At 57.5% G+C, this 18,669-nt stretch overlaps 1 protein-coding gene across 7 annotated transcripts in view; it reads right to left on the reverse strand.

The window, feature by feature from the left end:
* Positions 1–2,297: 2,297 nt before the first annotated feature.
* The window catches only part of H6PD (hexose-6-phosphate dehydrogenase/glucose 1-dehydrogenase), a 40,801-nt gene continuing 24,429 nt past the window's right edge, over positions 2,298–18,669 (reverse strand). For 4 of the 7 annotated variants that reach the window (XM_030879372.2, XM_060283439.1, XM_060283454.1 and 1 more), the window contains 2 exons: positions 12,058–12,327; positions 6,463–9,872 (listed from right to left, as the gene is read on the reverse strand). In XM_030879372.2, the coding sequence (XP_030735232.1) occupies positions 8,509–9,872; positions 12,058–12,327 (1,634 nt within the window). In that variant the 3' untranslated portion in view covers positions 6,463–8,508. Of the gene's footprint in view, positions 4,338–6,462; positions 9,873–12,057; positions 12,328–18,669 lie in introns of those variants that run through there. The other 3 variants (XR_009558729.1, XR_009558728.1, XR_009558726.1) reach the window with 3 other exon arrangements.

Consider the following 18,669-nt stretch of genomic DNA (forward strand, 5'->3'; position numbering starts at 1 on the left):
TCACCTCTTGATGACCATCAGCGAAACGAGGTCTCTCGCCTGGCCTGCGTCGGCCGCCGCTGAGGAAGCCACTGAGCCATCTGCTGGTGAAGAGGGCGCAGAGGAGAAAGAGGAACTCGAAGAGGGATGGACGGACGGACGGACCACCCAAAACAAAGGGCAGATGGAGGGATCGCGAGAACGAGGAGGAGAGGCTCCAGGAGGACATGAGCTTTGGTTCACCTTTTGCTAATATTGCTCATTTCTGCAGTGGAGGGGACTGGACTGCAGTGATTTTTTTTTTTTTTTGAACATTCATTTGTGTACTTTTTGGCACTCTATGAATCCACTTATAATAAGTAAGCCTTATTTTACCAAAATATTTGTGATGCTTTTCCTTAAAAAAAGACAGCAGGCAAAGATCTTACAGTGTTTAATGCTGAGTGGAAGTAATCTGCATGGATTTGTAGTTGTGCCTTTGCGCTTTTTCCCGTATTTTTCCTTTTTTTTTTCTGTAATTGAAAAGTAAAGGTTTATGGAACAGGTGTGTGTGGGCAGGGGACACTGAGCTTAGTTTTACGGTTTTTATTTCCAAGGATGCTTCTTCAAGCAAATAATGTGATGATGGGTTCCCACAAGCCAGGGACAGGAAAGAGGACGGCAGAGCAGAGGGTGAGGCAGGGCAGCGGACGGACGAGCAGAGCCGGGGCTTCGAGGCCCTCACCTCCAGTGCCTGGCAGCTGGCCCCGACCTCCCAGCCCTGCTCTCCACCTGCAGCAAGTGGGAGAATCGCCACGCGTGGGGCTCAGAGCTTGCCTTGCCTTTGTCATGCCTCCCACCCCATCCCTCTAGTGCCGACAAGCGCTGGTCCCCGACATGGATGGACCACCTTTCATTGCCCCCTCTGCCTCAGCCCCCTGTGAAGGCAAGAGGTCCAGTCTCCTCTAGAGATGACCACCCAAGGCCGGGTTCCCCCTCTGGCTGCCACCCCTGCCTCATCCTCCGCCCGTCCTGTCCTGCCTCTCCGCTGGCCGCCCCGGCTGAGAAGCTCCTGTCCAAGGTGCCGGCTCCCATTCTCCTCTCCTTAGCCACAGACAGCGGGCCTGGGGCCTGCACACCCATCTTGCGTCCTGCTGGTGGACCCTCCTGAGCCTCTCTTGGTGACTCAGCCCCGGTCCCAAGCCCTGGCCGCTGGGGCCACCTCTGTGCGTTTCCAGGCAGACGGTCCTGCTCAGCGTCTCCTTCAGGAGAAGGGGCCACAGCAAGTGTCCAGGCGGCCTGGACCACGACACCTGGGCCATCCAAGAGCTCTGCCAGCTGCAGCTGATGCTTCCTCTCCTGCTTTCATGACTGCCCTTCATTCACTCACACATTTACCGCAGGGCACTAAGTACCCGAAATGCAAGAGACGCTGGAGTCTGCAGGCTTGGTCCTCAGCCGGACAGGTGAGGGGTGGACGGTGTGGAGTGGGGGGAGCCGGAGCCGCGCTGTCCCCTTGTGTCGGGAGCTGGGGCAGGCAGGCTGACACCGGCTGGCACAGCCAGAGGCCACCAGCAGAGACCCGGGCACGCTCCCCAGCTCTGGGTGCCCTCCCCGAGGGCATGCGTGCTCCGTGTGTTCCCAGGCCAAGGCTCCATCAAGGATGTGACTGCAGCCTTCACTACTGCCCACAGGCCTTCCCTTCTTCCCGGGGGGCGAGGGGGCGGGGGCGGGGCTCTGGGTGTGTCTGTCATCTGTGCCTCTCGGTCCCTCGGGATCCCACCCCCTCTGGACGTGCACGCTGCTCCCGTCCCCGCCTTATGAGGACTCCAGGCCCGCTCGGGTCCTGCACACCACGGACGACAACCAACAAATCCCTGGCTTGTGCACCCCCAGTGGTCCTGCAGCTTCATTCGACTCCCCGGGACCCTGTGTTCCTGGGATCACGACACAGGCTGGAGTGATGGCAGAGAACGCAAGAGAAGACAATGATGGCATCAGGCGCTGCTGCTTCCAAAGGTGCTCCGTCCCGACCTCCCCGTCAGACAGCACGGTGAGCGCCCTCCGCTGGTGGGCTGCCAGCTAGGCTGACGGGGGGTAGGGGGACAGCTTTCCTCAGACTGCTTGGGAACCTATGAGACCCAGTCGTCTTGCCCTCCCACTGTCTCTCCCAGGAGCCCAGGGGCCCTCAAGCAAGTGGAGACCAGCTGGTTGCTCAGACGTCCCACCTGTGATGGGCACGGGGGTAACTGGGTCTCCCCCCCCCCCCCCCGCTCCAAGCACACACACAGCCGTCACACTCCATCTCCCAGAGAAAATGAAAGCATGAGTTTTGGCAAAACGATTTCATTGTTTAAAAGAATACATGGTACATTCGACATACAAAAAGGCATTTTAAAAACTCTGTTCTGAATATGTCTCATTGTCAGAGGCATCGTTAAAAGTGTGCAGTATTTCCATAAAAACAGGGGCGGTTTCTGTCTCTGCAGAAAGGCATGACATGTTCTTGCCACTGGCGGCGGGCGGGGGTGGAGGTGTTCACGTCCACGGTCTCCCAGCACACGAGGGAACAGACAGGCCCTCTGAGAAAAGAGTCTTCCTGTCTCTCTTCTCTCCCGGCGAAAGTTCGTGCTGTGCTGGCTCTCCCAGCTCGGGACAGCACGCACGGACACGACCCAGATTGCAACATGCCCTGATTTCAGTGCCCACACGCCCACCCCCCGCCCTAATCTAGGTCTCATTCTGGCACTCGCTGCTAAGCACGGCGCCAACGTGCTGGAGACGAGGCCCTTCACTCAGCCATGGGCAGCGACGGCTCTTGGACCCAGCAGAGGGCCCACGGTGTCTGTTCTCAGCCCGTTCTCCCACATGAAGGGCCAGGAGGGGCAGAGTGTACAGGCCACATCTCGGAGAAGTGGATGCAACTGGGCCCTTGACTACCAGCTCCTCCAGGGTCCTTTCCTCTCATACTCAAGTCTAGACTTCTGTGGGGGTACAGCTAAAGACCCAAACTGACAGATATATGTAGTTCTGTTTACACTTCCACTTTCAAAGCTACTCGCCGTTCAAACATACTCCATGCAGCTTTCAGTGAGTGAAAACGTGTTTATCCCTTCCCACGCTGGAGGGACAGAAAAGATGCAGAGACTTCTTTTAAAACACCTGAGAGGAAGGTAAGAGTTTTAAACAAAGACCATCCTGGGAATCAAGAATAAAAGCAGTGTACTTCACCTAGATCCCCGCCCTTCCCCTTCTGTGGGTCACACACACACACACACACACACAGCGCTGGGGACTCGCTTTGCAAACAGATGGGCTCTCCCAAAAGTTGGCTGGAGAGGAAGTTTCATCAAAGGGGTCATTTTCCCTGGCTGGCTGTGCTATCAGAAGCACCTCCTCAAATCTCTGGCTACTCCTCTCTGGTGCTGACAACAGCTTCAGTTAAGTCTGCGCCTTGCTTCGCAATGAGCCTCGGAATCCTGGGAGTTTCTCACTCCGGCCCCACCTCGAGCTGCTGACAGTGCGAGGCCGGGAGTGCGCGCCCCTAGAAGAGGGTCCCGGGATGTCCTGGAAGACGCATGTCCTCCGGGAACACAGGCTGGCGTGTGTGGCTGGCTTCCTCCGGCGAAGGCTGATCTACACAGGAGGCAGCAGCCTGCTCTAGAGCAGGAAGGGAAGCGGGATTTTCATCTCATGTGGACACTACCTAGCAAAGGACCACAAAGCACACACTGGCGCCCAACCTGAAACTTCAAGTGACCAACGGAAGATGGACCTCGGACGGCAGGCTGACACCTGGGCCGACACTGGCCAGTCCACGGGGGCAGAGGGGTGGGTTATTAGAGGATCGAATTCGTGACTGCGACCAAGATGCTCGGGGCCTCCGAGAGCTCTTCGTCCCAGGCTCTGAGCAGCTACCAAATGTGGATGAGGCTGGAGGAACCACCCTCCTCCTCATGGAAATCGCCCTGAACAAAGTGAGCGCCTCGAGCACCACGTGCTCAGCTGCAGCCCCGAGGTCTGCGGTGCCCAGAGCAGCGCCACGGGAGGGCTGAGGGCATGGGGCTGCTCTTCCGCTCAGCAGGCACGGCCCCTGGTGGGCCACGTGGGCCACACGGGCAGCCTCCCAGGGCCTCCCCGCTCCCCGGAGTCTATGTCTGCGGGGCAGGCAGGCGCTGATCACGTGGGCCTGCCGCCACGGCCAGCTCCCCCTCGTGTCACCACTGGCCTTTCCTGTGACCTGCTCATTCTCTGACACGGACACGCTGCCCGGCAACTTCTCTACCAATGGGCTGAGGTCCGCAGGGCCCGTCTCCTAAGGATAAGAACAGAGCTGGTAAAGCTGACGCAGAAGCTGCTCCTGCAGGTGGCACGTATTTCTGTGGAGGGAAAAAAAACTCGTTTCTGAAAACTAACTTGTAGGAAACTGCCCCTTGAGGTTCTGCAGAGGCGTCTCCCTCCCTTTCTCAGTCACACCGTCCCCAGCTCTCTGTACAAATGGGGAGGAGAAAGCCCCCAGACCGGGGAGACCAAGCCCTGTGTTCCGGAACAGCGGCCCTCCAGGGAGCATTGTGAAACAGCGCCCGCTGGCAGACAGCTTGGGTTGTGCTGCTCCGCGGGAGGCCCAGGACTGGGAAGAAAGCACTGTCTGCAGAGGAATGAGAAGCCGGGCAGGTCAACAGGACTGTTCAAACTTGTGGTTAACAGAAAACTTTGCTCCCGGAGCAAAATCAGAATCTAGCTTACAGCAACCCGGAAAGTCCCAAATTCTTTCCCTACAGCTAATGGTAGTAACGCCTGCTCTAGAGATGGGGATTTGACCCGGCTTCCGGGAGGAGGGGCCCTGCTGCCTTTCACAGGCCCACACGGCCTCTGACGTGGGGTCTGCTCCGAGAGCCTGGGTTCTGGGAACCGCGGCTGCACCGAGCTCCCTGGGGAGGTGGTGGCAGCGCACGTCTAGAACCCTGAAGGCTTGGGGTCCACGTCTGGCTTAGAACAACTGGCCTGTTGTCATTAGACAACTCCAGTTTCAGTTTCAAAATCATTGGTAAATCAGGATTCCTCCACCTCCTCACAGGATTGTTGTAAAGATTAAACGAGGCCACACAGTGCAAAGCGTTTAGTACTGAGCCTGGAACGTATCACCCTTCTGTAAAAGGCACATCATCATCGCTCCCACAAGCCCCAGGGTTCTGGTCACCTTGCCTTCAACACCTACTCCTCCCCTCCCTCGTGATGGAGGAAGCAAGCATCCCACCACAGAGGCTGGCGCAGCATCACCTGGGACTGGTCCGAGGCGTGGGTACCAGTCCCAGTGCAGTCATGAGCATTCCCTGTGTGAGCTGGACTCATGTGCTCCCTTCCAAACCCTGGGGCCTCGGCTTATACCACAGGGTAAAGTCAGGTTAGAGCAGCACTTTTCAAACTATAGATCAACTCATTTTAGCAAATTACAAGCAGCATTTTTAAAAGTAAAAATTAGAGAAGGTATGCTGAATTCTCAGAGTGAGAATTCCTTTATGAAACTTTTGCCTGAGACGTAGATTCATACATGAATGTGAGCCCTCGCTCATGCCCTAAAGTGTGTTTTCTGCTGTGCGTCATGATCCAAACAGTTTGAAAACCACCATCGCGGGGCAAGGGAGGGAAAGGGGAAAGGGAGCAGGTGGAAGCAGGAATACGACAGTGTCTGCCAGTGGATCTTCCTGGTGTGACTTTAAGACAGCACTTGATTCCGGAAAGGAAACCTGCCCCTGCCCCTAGAGGCGCTCTCCACAGATGAAAGTACATTTTGAGGCAACGCGCTCCTCTGAAAATAGGACGTGCCAGGCTCAGGCTCGCAGTGACTCACTATTATTCAGAAATGGTCTTGCAGTAACACTCAGCTATGTGGAGGTCCCCTTCTTTCTCGCAGAGGAAGTTCCTAAAGAACGACGGCGGGGGCGGGGGGCGTGGGGAGTGGGGGTGGGGGCGTTGCTCAGAGCTAAGGGGCCCGGGAAGCGCAGGAACCTGCGCGTAGGGGAAACGCCCCCGCGCTCCAGACAGCAGGGATGGTGCGAGGGCGCCCCCACGTGGCCAGAGGCGGCACTCGGGCGACAACCACGTGTCCGCTCCTGCAGGCCGGCCCACCAGGTGCATCAAAGCTAAAGTCCGGGAAGATCCCACATGCCGCGGAGCGGCTGGGCCCGTGAGCCATGGCCGCTGAGCCTGCGCGTCCGGAGCCTGTGCTCCACAACGGGAGAGGCCACAGCAGTGAGAGGCCCGCGTACCGCAAGCAAAAAAAAAAAAAAAATGTTGACTCTTCAGAAAGGGAGGAGACTTCCTGACCCCGGCACTGTGCTCTTTTTGGCCAAGGTGAGCTCTCTTGGCCTAAAGAGAGATGTCCTGTCTGGACCGGGTCGTTGGAGACCAGGGGAAGCCAAATATCAACAGGTGCAGGGCCCCCTGCCAGCGCCCACCTCACAGGCACACATCTCAAATCACAGCAAGAACTCTTTTAAATCCTTGAAGAAGTGTAAATTGCCTTGAGGAAAGTGTAAACAATCAAATGTAGAGAAACAGATTTCATGATGCTCCTCCTCACCCAGGAAAGCCCTTGTTGTGACCTTGACACTTTGTATCTGCCTGATCAGATGTATCTGCCTGATACAAAATGTGACTGTAAGATGGGGAAACAGTTACACCGAAACACCTGTCTTATCCTTTATTGACATATCTTGGGGACATGGCTATGTGGGAAATTGAAATAAAAATTAAATGTGTCCTGAGAGGGCTTCCCTGGTGCTGCAGTGGTTAAGAATCCGCCTGCCAATGCAGGGGACACAGGTTCAAGTCCTGGTCCGGGAAGATCCCACATGCCGCGGAGCAATGAAGCCCGTGTGCCACAACTACTGAGCCTGCGCTCTAGAGCCTGTGAGCCACAACTACTGAGCCCACGTGCTGCAACTACTGAGCCCACGTGCTGCAACTACTGAAGCCCGTGCGCCTAGAGCCCCTGCTCCGCAACAAGAGAAGCCAGTGCACCACAACGAAGAGTAGTCCCCATTCGCCCCAACTAGAGAAAGCCCGAGCAGCAATGAAGACCCAACGCAGCCAAAAAAGAAAAAAGAAAAAGAAGAAGTGTCCTGAGAAGCTTGATTTTTAAAAAAGAATTTTGGAGACGCCCCTGCCTTGGGGGTTTCAGAAAAACAGGTATTACTGACCCATGGCTTCTCAGGAGCGGACTACCCACCTGCTCTTAACGAGAAGCTTGCTGGTGTCCCCCAGATCTTCAGCAACGCGTTAGTGGTGAGGTGAGCGCTGGCAGGAGGGACCGGCAGACAGGAGGCCGATGCCGCCACGAGGTAGTATGAGAAGGGCAGGCGGCAGCCGCCCTCGGCGCTGACCATCAGTCAAGTCCCTGAGACGGTCGTGGGCAGCCAGTGCTGACATGAGCTGCAGGGCCCCACCAGGGAGGCCTGGCTCAGCCTGGTCAGATCAGAGCACCTGGATGGTCGCGATCACCTGATGTCACAGCTCTCCCCCCAAATGAGATGTCACCGTCAGAGAAAGATTCAACTGGATCTTCCCAGGTAAAACAAGAGGGGACACCGAGAGTGGAAACACTCACTGGGAAGTCCCCTGAGACACAAAGGACCCTCCTAAACGTGGGATCCCTGGAATGGCCTGATCGTCTATCTCCAGTGTGTTTCACGCAGAGTTGGCTGGGGACAGGAGCGCAAGCATGGGGGCAGTGGTCTTCCCCGACAGAGCTGGGGAAGCAGAGCCTCCTGCCATCAGAGAAATCCATCTACTGAGGAAAGGAGCTGCAAACCAGTCGCACGATTTCTGGATCCATTTTAACACCTTGTTTGTCACCGTGTTACTGTCATCATCATCTGTCCATAAATGGGGCGTCTGAGGGACAGCAAAGAAACAGAGAGGGGGTGGGAAGATCTCCATGGTCGGGACTGAAAAGAAAGAGACCCGAGATGCAGAGCAGGTGGAGGTGGCCCCGGAGGAGACAGGACAGCAGCTGAGTCAGAGGCTCAGGAGGAAGGGGATGGAGCAGAGCTGAGGGCTCCCGGCAGCCTGCTGTGGGGGGGGCACAGGGCCACTGGCGCCTGGGCTCCTGCTCTCTACCGTCCACGTTCTGCTTTTCCACCAGAGCTGGTCGAAGGGGCCCGGCCCGCAGGAAACCCCCCATTAACCTCGGCCCACCACATTCCTGCTCGCGCGGGGAGCTTTCAGACCGTCCTATTTTGCGCTGGTTGGTGTCCGCATGTAGCTGCTGCAGGTCTTTTCTTAAGGTGGACATTTCTCTCCTGACTTGGATTTGAAGCTTCTCAAGGGCAGAGATTCCATTTCTTCCTTGTTCCGGTGTGTACCCGCCACCACTAGGCAGGGACGGTCACGGGGGCTGGGGAAGGCCTTTGTCCTTCGTCTCCGGGAGCCTGACCACGAGGCATCAGATTCCAGACAGCAGGGCACGCGGGCTGGGGCAGGACTGAGAGGGCGGAGAGAGGGCGGGTGAAGGAAGGCGCGGGGGTGAGCGAAGGGCAGAGGCAACCGTCACCCCAGAAACGCGTCATAGTCCATGTACCACACCAGCTGCCCAGAGTCAGGCAGGACGCCCGAGATGGGCCACTTCCGGGGCTCGCGGCCCACGCGGCTCACCAGCACGGCGATCTCGCGCTTCATCCGGCCCATGACCAGCACCGCCACCTTGTGGGCGCGGTTGATGACGGGCAGGCTGAGGCTCATGCGCCGGTGCGGGCTGGAGGGGCTCGTGGTCAGCACCACCAGCTGCTTGCCATCCAGGCCGACGGGGGACTGAGGGAAGAGGGAGGCCGTGTGCCCGTCGGTGCCCATGCCCAGCAGCACCAGGTCGAAGCTGCTGTTGGTCACCAGGGTGGAGATCTCCTCGGCATAGGCCTGGGCGCCCTGGTCCTCCTCGGCGCAGAGCCGCTGGCGCCGGTGCACGGGCATGGGGTGGACGTTGTAGTAGGGGACACGCACGTGCTGCAGCAGGTGAGCCTGCAGGCCCTGGAAGTTGGACTCAGGGTCCCAGAGCGGGACGCAGCGCTCGTCCACCAGCCATAGGTGTGTGTGGGCCCAGGGGAAGCCATAGTGCCCCATGGCCAGCTGCTGGAACAGGGCCACGGGGCTCGAGCCACCTGAGAGTGCCAGGTGGAACTTGCCAAAGCGCTTCACAGCCTGCACAGCTGCAGCCTCGATGTCGCCGGCCAGCCTGGCGATCAGCTCCTCCGGCCAGGCCGATATCAGCGGGCTGCCTCGGTACTTGGCCCTGAGAACCTGGAAGTCGCTGGGCATCGGAGCGGAATCCGGCCCCAGCACCAGCTGCTCCAGTGGTGGCTGGGAGAAGGACAAGTGGCTGCCACTGAACTCAAAGTCCAACAGGTGTCCATTCTCTGCTCCTCCTGGGTAGAGGCGTGGGACCTCGTGGGCCAGGCTGTCCAGCAAGGGCGTCCAGAAGACCCAGGAAGCCAGCAAGTTCTCCATGGTGATGAAGGAGTCCTTCCGGCGGTGGAAGATACGAGAGATGAGGATGGAGTAGGCGTCCTGCTCCCTCACAGGGCTGTAGGCGTAGTAATCAGACAGAGGGCGGCCAAAGAGGCGAAGCCCAGGCTGGCCCTCCACTTCCTTCCAGCTGGCGGAGGGCAGGGAGGGCCTGAACAGGTTTCTGCTGACCAGCACGGCTGGGCCGCCCAGCTCACCATGGCCAATGTAGAAGATGATCTGCTGAGGAAGGCAGTGGCTCTGGGCCGGGACCCAGCGCTTCTCGCTCTGGGCACAGTACGCCTGGTCCTTGAACAACATCCGAACGTAGCCCACTCTCTCATCCAAGGCTTTGCCAGACATCAGGATGAAAGGGACACCCTCCCAGCGAAGGTTGTCTATGTGCACGAGGACGCCTGGGGTGACAGGGGACAGTGGAGGTGATGTGCACGGGGATGCCTGGGGCGACAGGGGACAGTGGAGGTGATGTGCACGGGGATGCCTGGGGCGACAGGGGACAGTGGAGGTGATGTGCACGGGGATGCCTGGGGCGACAGGGGACAGTGGAGGTGATGTGCACAAGGATGCCTGGGGTGACAGGGACAGTGGAGGTGATGTGCATGGGGATGCCTGGGGCAACACGGGACAGTGGAGGTGATGTGTACGAGGACACCTGGGGTGACGGGGGACAGTGGAGGTGATGTGTACAAGGACACCTGGGGTGACAGGGGACAGTGGAGGTGATGTGCACGAGGACGCCTGGGGTGACGGGGGGCAGTGGAGGTGATGTGCACGAGGACGCCTGGGGTGACGGGGGGCAGTGGAGGTGATGTGCACGAGGACGCCTGGGGTGACGGGGGGCAGTGGAGGTGATGTGCACGAGGACGCCTGGGGTGACGGGGGGCAGTGGAGGTGATGTGCACGAGGACGCCTGGGGTGACGGGGGGCAGTGGAGGTGATGTGCACGAGGACGCCTGGGGTGACGGGGGGCAGTGGAGGTGATGTGCACGAGGACGCCTGGGGTGACGGGGGGCAGTGGAGGTGATGTGCACGAGGACGCCTGGGGTGACGGGGGGCAGTGGAGGTGATGTGCACGAGGACGCCTGGGGTGACGGTGGGCAGTGGAGGTGATGTGCACGAGGACGCCTAGGGTGACGGGGGGCAGTGGAGGTGATGTGCACGAGGACGCCTGGGGTGACGGGGGGCAGTGGAGGTGATGTGCACGAGGACGCCTGGGGTGACCGGGGGCAGTGGAGGTGATGTGCACGAGGACGCCTGTGGTGACAGGGGACAGTGGAGGTGATGTGCACGAGGACGCCTGGGGCGACGGGGGGCAGTGGAGGTGATGTGCACGAGGACGCCTGGGGCGACGGGGGGCAGTGGAGGTGATGCTCCAGCATAAGAACCAGGTCCTCTCGGCCCACCTGCCTTCCTCTCCTTTCCTTCCTGCCAGCAAGCCTTCCCCTCTGCGAGCCCTCCTCTGGGCACCCCTGGCCTCGCTGGCCTCACCCCCATCTTTCACCTCTTCTGTTACCATCTCTGCCCAGTCGGTGCTGAAAAGCAGCCTCTGGGGCCACCTCGGACACCCAGCTCCCTGAGGCACCTCTCAGAGTCATCGTCCCCAAGCAAAGGGGAACTGGACTGAGAGGCTCCAACCCAGAGGCTCTGAGAGGAGTCTCAAGGAGGGTGGGCAAGGCAGCAGCGATCCTGACTGAGGGGCTGTGGGTTCCTAGGGACACGGACTTCCTTCCTGTTTGCAGAGCACGCAGGACGTGCTGAGGCCGTCACATACAGGGAGAAGGGGAGGGTGGACAGGGCTCGCAGCCACAGGCCAGTGGGGAACTGCTGTGCAGGTGAGGAGGCCTGCAGCGGGGACCACGGCGGTAAGAGCCGGACGCCGAGTGCCCTCCAGACTCAAGTTCCCACGTACTATCTCTGCGTGACCTTGGGCAAGGTTTGGCAACTTGACTGAGCCTCATGGTTCCTCACCTCTAGCGGGGCGTGATGATCACACCTGCCTGATGCGTCTGTCCACGTGAGGATTAAATGAGATAATGTACATAAAGCCCAGCACGTGGTCAGTGAGGATTAAATGAGATAATGTACATAAAGTCCGGCACGTGGTCAGTGCCCGACAGGCAGCTGCTGCTCTGGCTGTGGCGGCTGCTACCCCAGAAAGCTCTGAGCCTGTGGAAGCGTCCAGAGGACGGCCCCGCTGGGCACCTGCCCACTGGGGGTGCCCCCGGCTGCAGAGGGCAGGCCTGCAGCCTCTCTGGGGGCTGATGTAAGCTCCACGAGGGCAAAGCGAGGTCTGAGCCCAGACTGGCGAGCCCGGGCAGCATCCATGGACGTGGACTGAATGGAGACCGCCACTGAGGTGTCCTCCGCCCAGAGGGAGCCAGCAGGTGACCCGCGGCTCTGAGCTGGCGGGAGGTCAGAGAGGCAGGGGTACTTCTTACTCGCCACGGAGCACCCTTGTGAAAACCCCACTTCAAGTCCCTTCCAACCCAACCTGAAGGGCGTCCGGGTTGGGAGCAGTGCTTCCGTCTGGGGGATAGGGGTGGGGGCGGCCCGCAGCCCGTGCCCAGCCCCAGAGCCCACCTGCAAAGGTCGGCGTCAGGCTGTGGAAGCTGTCTGGCTTCTGCAGCTCTCTGCGCACCTGCCCGCGGTAAGCCTGGTACTGGCCCACGACAGCACTGCCCCTCTGCAGGCCCCGCAGGGCCCGGAAGGCCTGGAGCTTGTGCTCCAGCACCGCCTCCGAGCTGCTGAGGTTGAGGGGCAGCTCCATGGCCACCAGCATGAGGATCTCGGTCAGGTGGTTCTGCAAGACATCACCGATGACGCCGTACTCCTCGTAGAAGCTGGTGCGACCTGAACGGGAGGAGGGCGAAGGTCGTAAGCAGCTCCCCGACGAGCGCCAGGAGCCCCACCTGTGCTTCGGGTCCCCAGTGCGGAGAGTGGGCCACAGGGCAGCACAGGGGGAGGAAGGAGCGCGGGCGTCTCTGAGCCACCTCCCTTCAACGAGAACCGTTCCGCCAGGAGGTGTCAGGCCCCTTGGGCGTCTCCGGGCACCTGCCTGGGGAAGGCTCTGGTCCCCGCTGAGGCCAGACTGCATGTGCGGATCCTGGGCCCTGGCCATCAGGTCTGGCCCTGCGCGTTACAGCGAGGGCCTGGGCGGCCTGCTAGCACATGACCCTGACGAGTTACCTGACTTCTGAGTCTCTGCTCTGCATGCTGCCATCAAATGGGGCTCACTGCCACCCCCTACCACGCGCAGGAGTCGCCGGGCAACAGACAGGTCCTTGCCGGCAGCTTACAGTGAGTGGGAGGGAGGGAGGGAGGGAGGGAAGATGGGAGGGAGAAAATCCAACAAAGACATTACAGACAGAGCTCATGACAGAGGGGAACGGCCGGGCCCCTCTGAGACCTGAAGAGGCAGCCCTGCAAGAAGCTGGGGAGAACATTCCGGATGGAGGGGAGCTTCGAGAGGAAAAGCCTTGAGGCAGGAACAAGCTCGGCCGCCAGGCGCCCAGAAGGAGGTGAGCGGGAGAGAGCAGGCAGGAGGGCAGGGCTCGGAGCACCTGGAGACGAGGCTGGACTTGTTTCTAAGCTCAGGGGAAGCCACTGGAGGGTCAGAAGCAGCACACAACAAGCTCTTCCGTACATTCACGGACGCCCAGCCTGCTGCGGGGAGAGTGGCTACAGAAAGAGGAGACCGAGGAGGAGGCTGTGCGGTTGCCCAGCGGGAGACGGTGGGGCCTGGGCTAAAGCGGCATCGAAAGGGCAGCTGGACGGAGCGGACGATCCTTTCTGGGGTCAGAACTGACTGGGCCCGCTGACCGATGCGGGGAAGCACGAGCAAGGGAGGGACCAGAGACAACTCCTAGGACTCGGGCCTGAGCAAAGACGGGCAGCGGCGGCATCTACTGAGATGAGGAGACTAGGAGAGGGATGGTCTGGTAGAGGGGAAACCAGGAGCTCCTTTTAAGCTTTAGACATACAGGTAGAGACGGCAAGTTGCCTGGTGGACAGTTACTGAGAGGCTAAAAGAGGGTGACACACAGAACACTGATCACAGAGCCCGGCAGTGACAACACTGACGCCTGCCATGCCTGGGACAGTGCGGAGATGCTAGGCACCCGCCCCCCGGTCACACCCACGAGATCCTGCATGGCGGGTACCACGACTGTCCCCGTCACACCCACGAGATCCTGCACGGCGGGTACCACGACTTTCCCTGTCACACCCACGAGATCCTGGAGGGTACCACGACTGTCCCCGTCACACCCACAAGATCCTGCACAGTGGGTACCGTGACTGTCCCCGTCACACCCAAGAGATCCTGCACACTGGGTACCATGACTGTCCCCGTCACACCCATGAGATCCTGCGCAGAGGGTACCATGACTGTCCTGGCTCTACGCGAGAGGAAAGAATCAGAGGCCCAGGGCTAGGACAAGCAGTGTCAGGAGCTGGTTAACCACACACGTTACTCTCCCTCCTCCAGACCCTGGCATGAACTCTGATTATCAGTGTCTCAAGTACATACAACGCGGTGGTCTAAAGGCTTAGGGTTCAAATGCACAGCAGCTCAGACGACATGTTCACCTTCAGCTGACTTGCCAAAATCTGGGCCAATCACAGCCTTACGTACAGAAAAGGTACCATCACAGTAGGAAGAGCAGTCTTTACCCGGCGTTCACGGGCGCCACCTGTAAGATGGGACCCGCTCTCCCACCCAGCAACTCCTACTCTTCCTTCGGGTCTCAGCTTCTAGGAGACGTTTACCGACCTCTGGGCCTCCCCTCCTGGGGGTCCTGTCTTTGGCCAGTTCACCTGACTAACTGGGTGCCTGTTTATCTGTCTTCCCTGGAACCCTTGAAGCTCTGTCAGAGTAGGACTGCAACTGTCTGCTCCCTGCTGCACCCCGAGCACCAGATGCGCGGCTGCAGTCACATCGCAGAACGCTGTACGGCCGAGAAAGCGAACACACACGCGTCGTCAGGAATCCACCTCAAAGGCACAGTGCCGAGGAAAGAAACCTGACTGCTTTGCTAAAAATTAACTATGACATAAAATGACCAGAATAAACAGAATTTCAATCAATGGAAAATACAAGGGGAAATCAGAAATCCCATAGATGGGTTTTATGGATTAGGAACAGCTGGAAATAAAGTCAGTTATTAGAAGACAGGTCTGGAGAGATTATGGTGAATGCAGGTTAAAGGGACAGAAAGACTCAACTCTCACACACACACAGTGTGACGGCTCTTCGAAATGAAACGGCACGTTGTTTAGGGAACCGGACACACATAGGAACAATAAAGAGAAGCAAGGGGAAAGTCCACCTGGAACTTGGAACGCAAAGGACAGGGACTGGGGGAGGGACACAAGGTTGGCAGGTACCCTGACATTCGTCACACACAGTTCTGCGTATCTTCCCTAGATTGTGTAAGCATTCTTTTTTATCTGGTCAATATTTAATTCAAACAAACAAAAAGAAGTGGCTCCCGGTTCAGACCTGCCCGGCCCACCTGCCCTGACCCAGCTCGCCATCTCTCTCGAGCCAGCTGGACGGGGAGCAGGGACCACCTGCCCTGAGTTCAGCCCCACAGGCCGGGCCTGGTGGCGGCGCCAGCGCTGCGGGGCAGGAAGTGAGGCCCACAGCCGGCTCGTGGGAAGGTGCCCTCGTCCTCCGGGGTGGAGCGTGAGGCTGCAGCTCTGGCCGAGGAGGCAGAACCCCAGACGCACAGGACAACCAGCCCGGCGTGCCCGCCGCTGAGAAGCCATGGCTGAGCTCCCAGCCCCGGCGCGGTCTGGTCTCCAAAGTTCGCACACTATCACTGAGAAGACATCAGGAAAAAGACAGTAACGATAATATTGATAATAACAGATGTATATCAGTCCATTTACCCCGCACAGTAACAACAGATAAAGGGGTCCTACTGCTACCCCCATTTTAAACTGTAAGGAAACTGAGGTTCAGAGAAGTCAGGCAACTGGCCCAAGGTCACACAGCTGGTAGAAGGGGGTAAACATGAGATCTGCACCCAGGCAGCTGGCCCCAGAGCCTGCAGTTCTTCGTGCTGTCACAGCCCCCCTGTAGCCACCCAGCACTCCCATCTGAACAGCCTCCTGTGTGGAGCTGAGCCGCGCGAGCTCCAGCGGCTTTCGGAAGTGGAGCGCGATGGGCAGCAAGCCGAGCTGGGCCTTGGAGGGATGGGTCTAGGTCAGAGGTCAGGGACCCCAGCACCTAGCAGGCCAGGAAAGGTGTGAGAAGGACAAGGTAGGGCTGTGTCCCTCAGCTGCAGTCAGGCGGGGGGTACCTCACAGGTATGTGGGCCCACGGTGACCAAATCTTGCAATTTTTAGAGAACATGAAAATCTGGATCATTAAGTATAGTCTCACTTGCACAAATAATTCCGATTTTTTAAGCCGTTGTGTGTCTCAAAGAAATACATGTGTGGGCTGACTCTGCCCCTGGACCACGTCCTAGTTGGGGGGAGAAGCATGAGCCGCAGATCAGAGGCCCCGACACGCGGGTCCGACAGTGAGGGTGAGCCTGGTCTGGCAGAAGCGGCCAGGCTGTGACTCGGAATAGCAGATACCAAGAGCAGATGGAAAGGGCTTTGGAAACTAGACGGAGGGCTTTGAGGAGCTATTAAAAGTTCTTGACCTCACCAGTCAAACAGTTACTGTAGCAATTCCACTCCTCGGTGCACACCCAAGAGAAATGAAAACATATGTCCACGGAAAAACTTGTACATGAATGTTCAGAGCAGCGTTATTCACAATAGCCAAGGGCTTCCCTGGTGGCGCAGTGGTTAAGAATCCGCCTGCCAATGCAGGGGACACGGGTTGGAGCCCCGGCCCGGGAAGATCCCACATGCCACAGAGCAACTAAGCCCATGCGCCACAACTACTGAGCCTGCGCTCTAGAGCCCGCGAGCCACAACTACTGAAGCCCGCACGCCTACAGCCCGTGCTCCGCAACAAGAGAAGCCACTGCAGTGAGAAGCCTGCTCACCGCAACGAAAAGTAGCCCCCGCTCGCCGCAACTAGAGAAACCCCGCGCGCAGCAACAAAGACCCAACGCAGCCATAAATAAATAAATAAATAAAAATAAAGTTCCCTTCACAATAGCCAAAAAGTAGAAACAACCCAAATGTCCACCAACTGATAAACGGATAAGATGTGGTACATCCATCCACATGACAATGTTATTCAGCAAGAAAAAGAAATGAAGCACTGACACAGAGAACCTTGAAAACTTACGCTTAGTGAGAGAAGCCAGACACAGAAAGTCACATACTGTACGTTCTATTTACATGAAATGTCCAGAATAGGCAAATCCACAGAGACAGAGAGTAAGTTCACAGTTGCCAGGGGCTGGGGGCAGGGGGAAATCGGAGGTACGGAGCTTCTTTTGCGGGGTGATGAAAATGTTCTAAAATTGATCGTGGTGACGGATGCCCAGCTCTGTGAATACACCGAAACCCACTGAATTGTAAACTTTAAATAAGTGAACTGTATGATATGTGGGTTGTATATCAATAAAACTTTTTAAAAAACGGTGTGAAGAGTAGGGAAGTGGACCCCTGAAGGAGGCGCTGTGGGAAGATTAAGCCATCTCTGATTGGCAAGATGAACAGAGAGGGAACTGGTGGAAACGAAATCAACGGGGCAGCTTTTGCTGCAATCAAAGGAAGCAACAGGGGCCAGAGCAAACAGTGAAACACAGAGACATTATTCAGTGCGTGAGTGAAGACCGCACGGTCACGGGCTGGATCCATGAAAGGCAGTGCAGGAGTCGTGATCTGGAGTCTCTGGAACCAGGCTGCTCGGGTTCGAGGACCCACTCTGCCACCTTTCAGCCCTGTGACCCCGGGCGAGTGGCTCCACGTCACATATGAAAGAGGACTGGTCACAGTACCTGCCTTGTAGGGCTGCTGTGAGGATTAATGGGGCTTGGAACAGTGCCTGGCACGCAGGGAACACTAATGAACATTGGCCAGCGTTATTATTACAGGGGCTGTGAGAGAAAGGCTACCAGCTGGGCAACTCAGAGAATGCTCACCATTTGAAAATAAAGAAGTTAGAAAAAGCAGACGGTACCTCCTGAGAAAACTGCAATGATGGTTTAAGTTCTAAATCTGCTGGTCTGACGTGGTGACACCCCCGGTGAAAATATCTCAAGGGCAGCTGGAGGTACGATACTAGGGCTTGGGAAGGCAATGAATGCTGGAGATAGACTAAATCTCATCACATCAAAGATGCCAATGATGGTGAAACCATCATTATTTTGTCACCACTAAGAAACAGGCTGCCAATTCAACGATATCACCCCATCAATGGTAAACCCAGCTTTAGAGAGGTTCAAATATGTAAAAATGTGTGTCTTAGAATCAATGAAATACAGGAGATTAAAGAGTGTAAAGAGGATAATTAAAGCTTTGAGAACAGATGAATTCTTTATGGAGAGAATACAGCAAAGTCTTAAAAAGCCCTGTCATCTGCTTACTAGTCATTAGTTCAGCAAATCCCTAAACGGCCCCCTTCCTATTTTTATCCTCTCTCACTCCTGGGGAGAACGCATTCATAGGTTTACTACCCGCTGTGTAAAAGAGAGCTTCCTTCATTCCTTAATCTCAAGCTTCGGGATGGGGTGGAGGCGCGCCTCTGTTTAGCACGGCCCATACGTTTGTGGACTTTGATCCCTTCCTGCTTAGCTGTACTTCCAGTTAACGTGGAGTGATGAGGCCCAGCGCTCGCACCTCATGGCGGAGGGGACAGGCAGGGAGAGGAAGGTAGGGGCTGGTCCTCCTGACGGCACCCAACAATGTGATTTCTTCTGGTTACCACCAGTTACCGTGGACTGATTTTTCCTGAAAATGATCCATAATGACTCCTAGCATCCTTCCTAGGTTGAAAGCTGAGGGGTAAAAACCCATCAATACGTGAACAAGGACAGAATAAAGCATGACCAGGTGGGACGACAGGAACAAAGACCCCTATGAACTTGGCTCCCAAACTGTTGAAACCCAGAGCTCGTCCAAGTCACAGGATCACAAGCACAGGAGACCCGTCACTTTGCTCCTTGGTCGTGCTGCCCTCCGAAACCTCACGGGGCGGCACCCCACGTGAGGCAGAAGCAGCTGTGTCCCACACGCCTGAGAAGAGCTGCTGCAAACCTACCAAACCGGCAGGAACAG

This window comes from Globicephala melas, chromosome 1 (assembly GCF_963455315.2).
Source record: "Globicephala melas chromosome 1, mGloMel1.2, whole genome shotgun sequence".
Lineage (NCBI taxonomy): Eukaryota > Metazoa > Chordata > Mammalia > Artiodactyla > Delphinidae > Globicephala > Globicephala melas.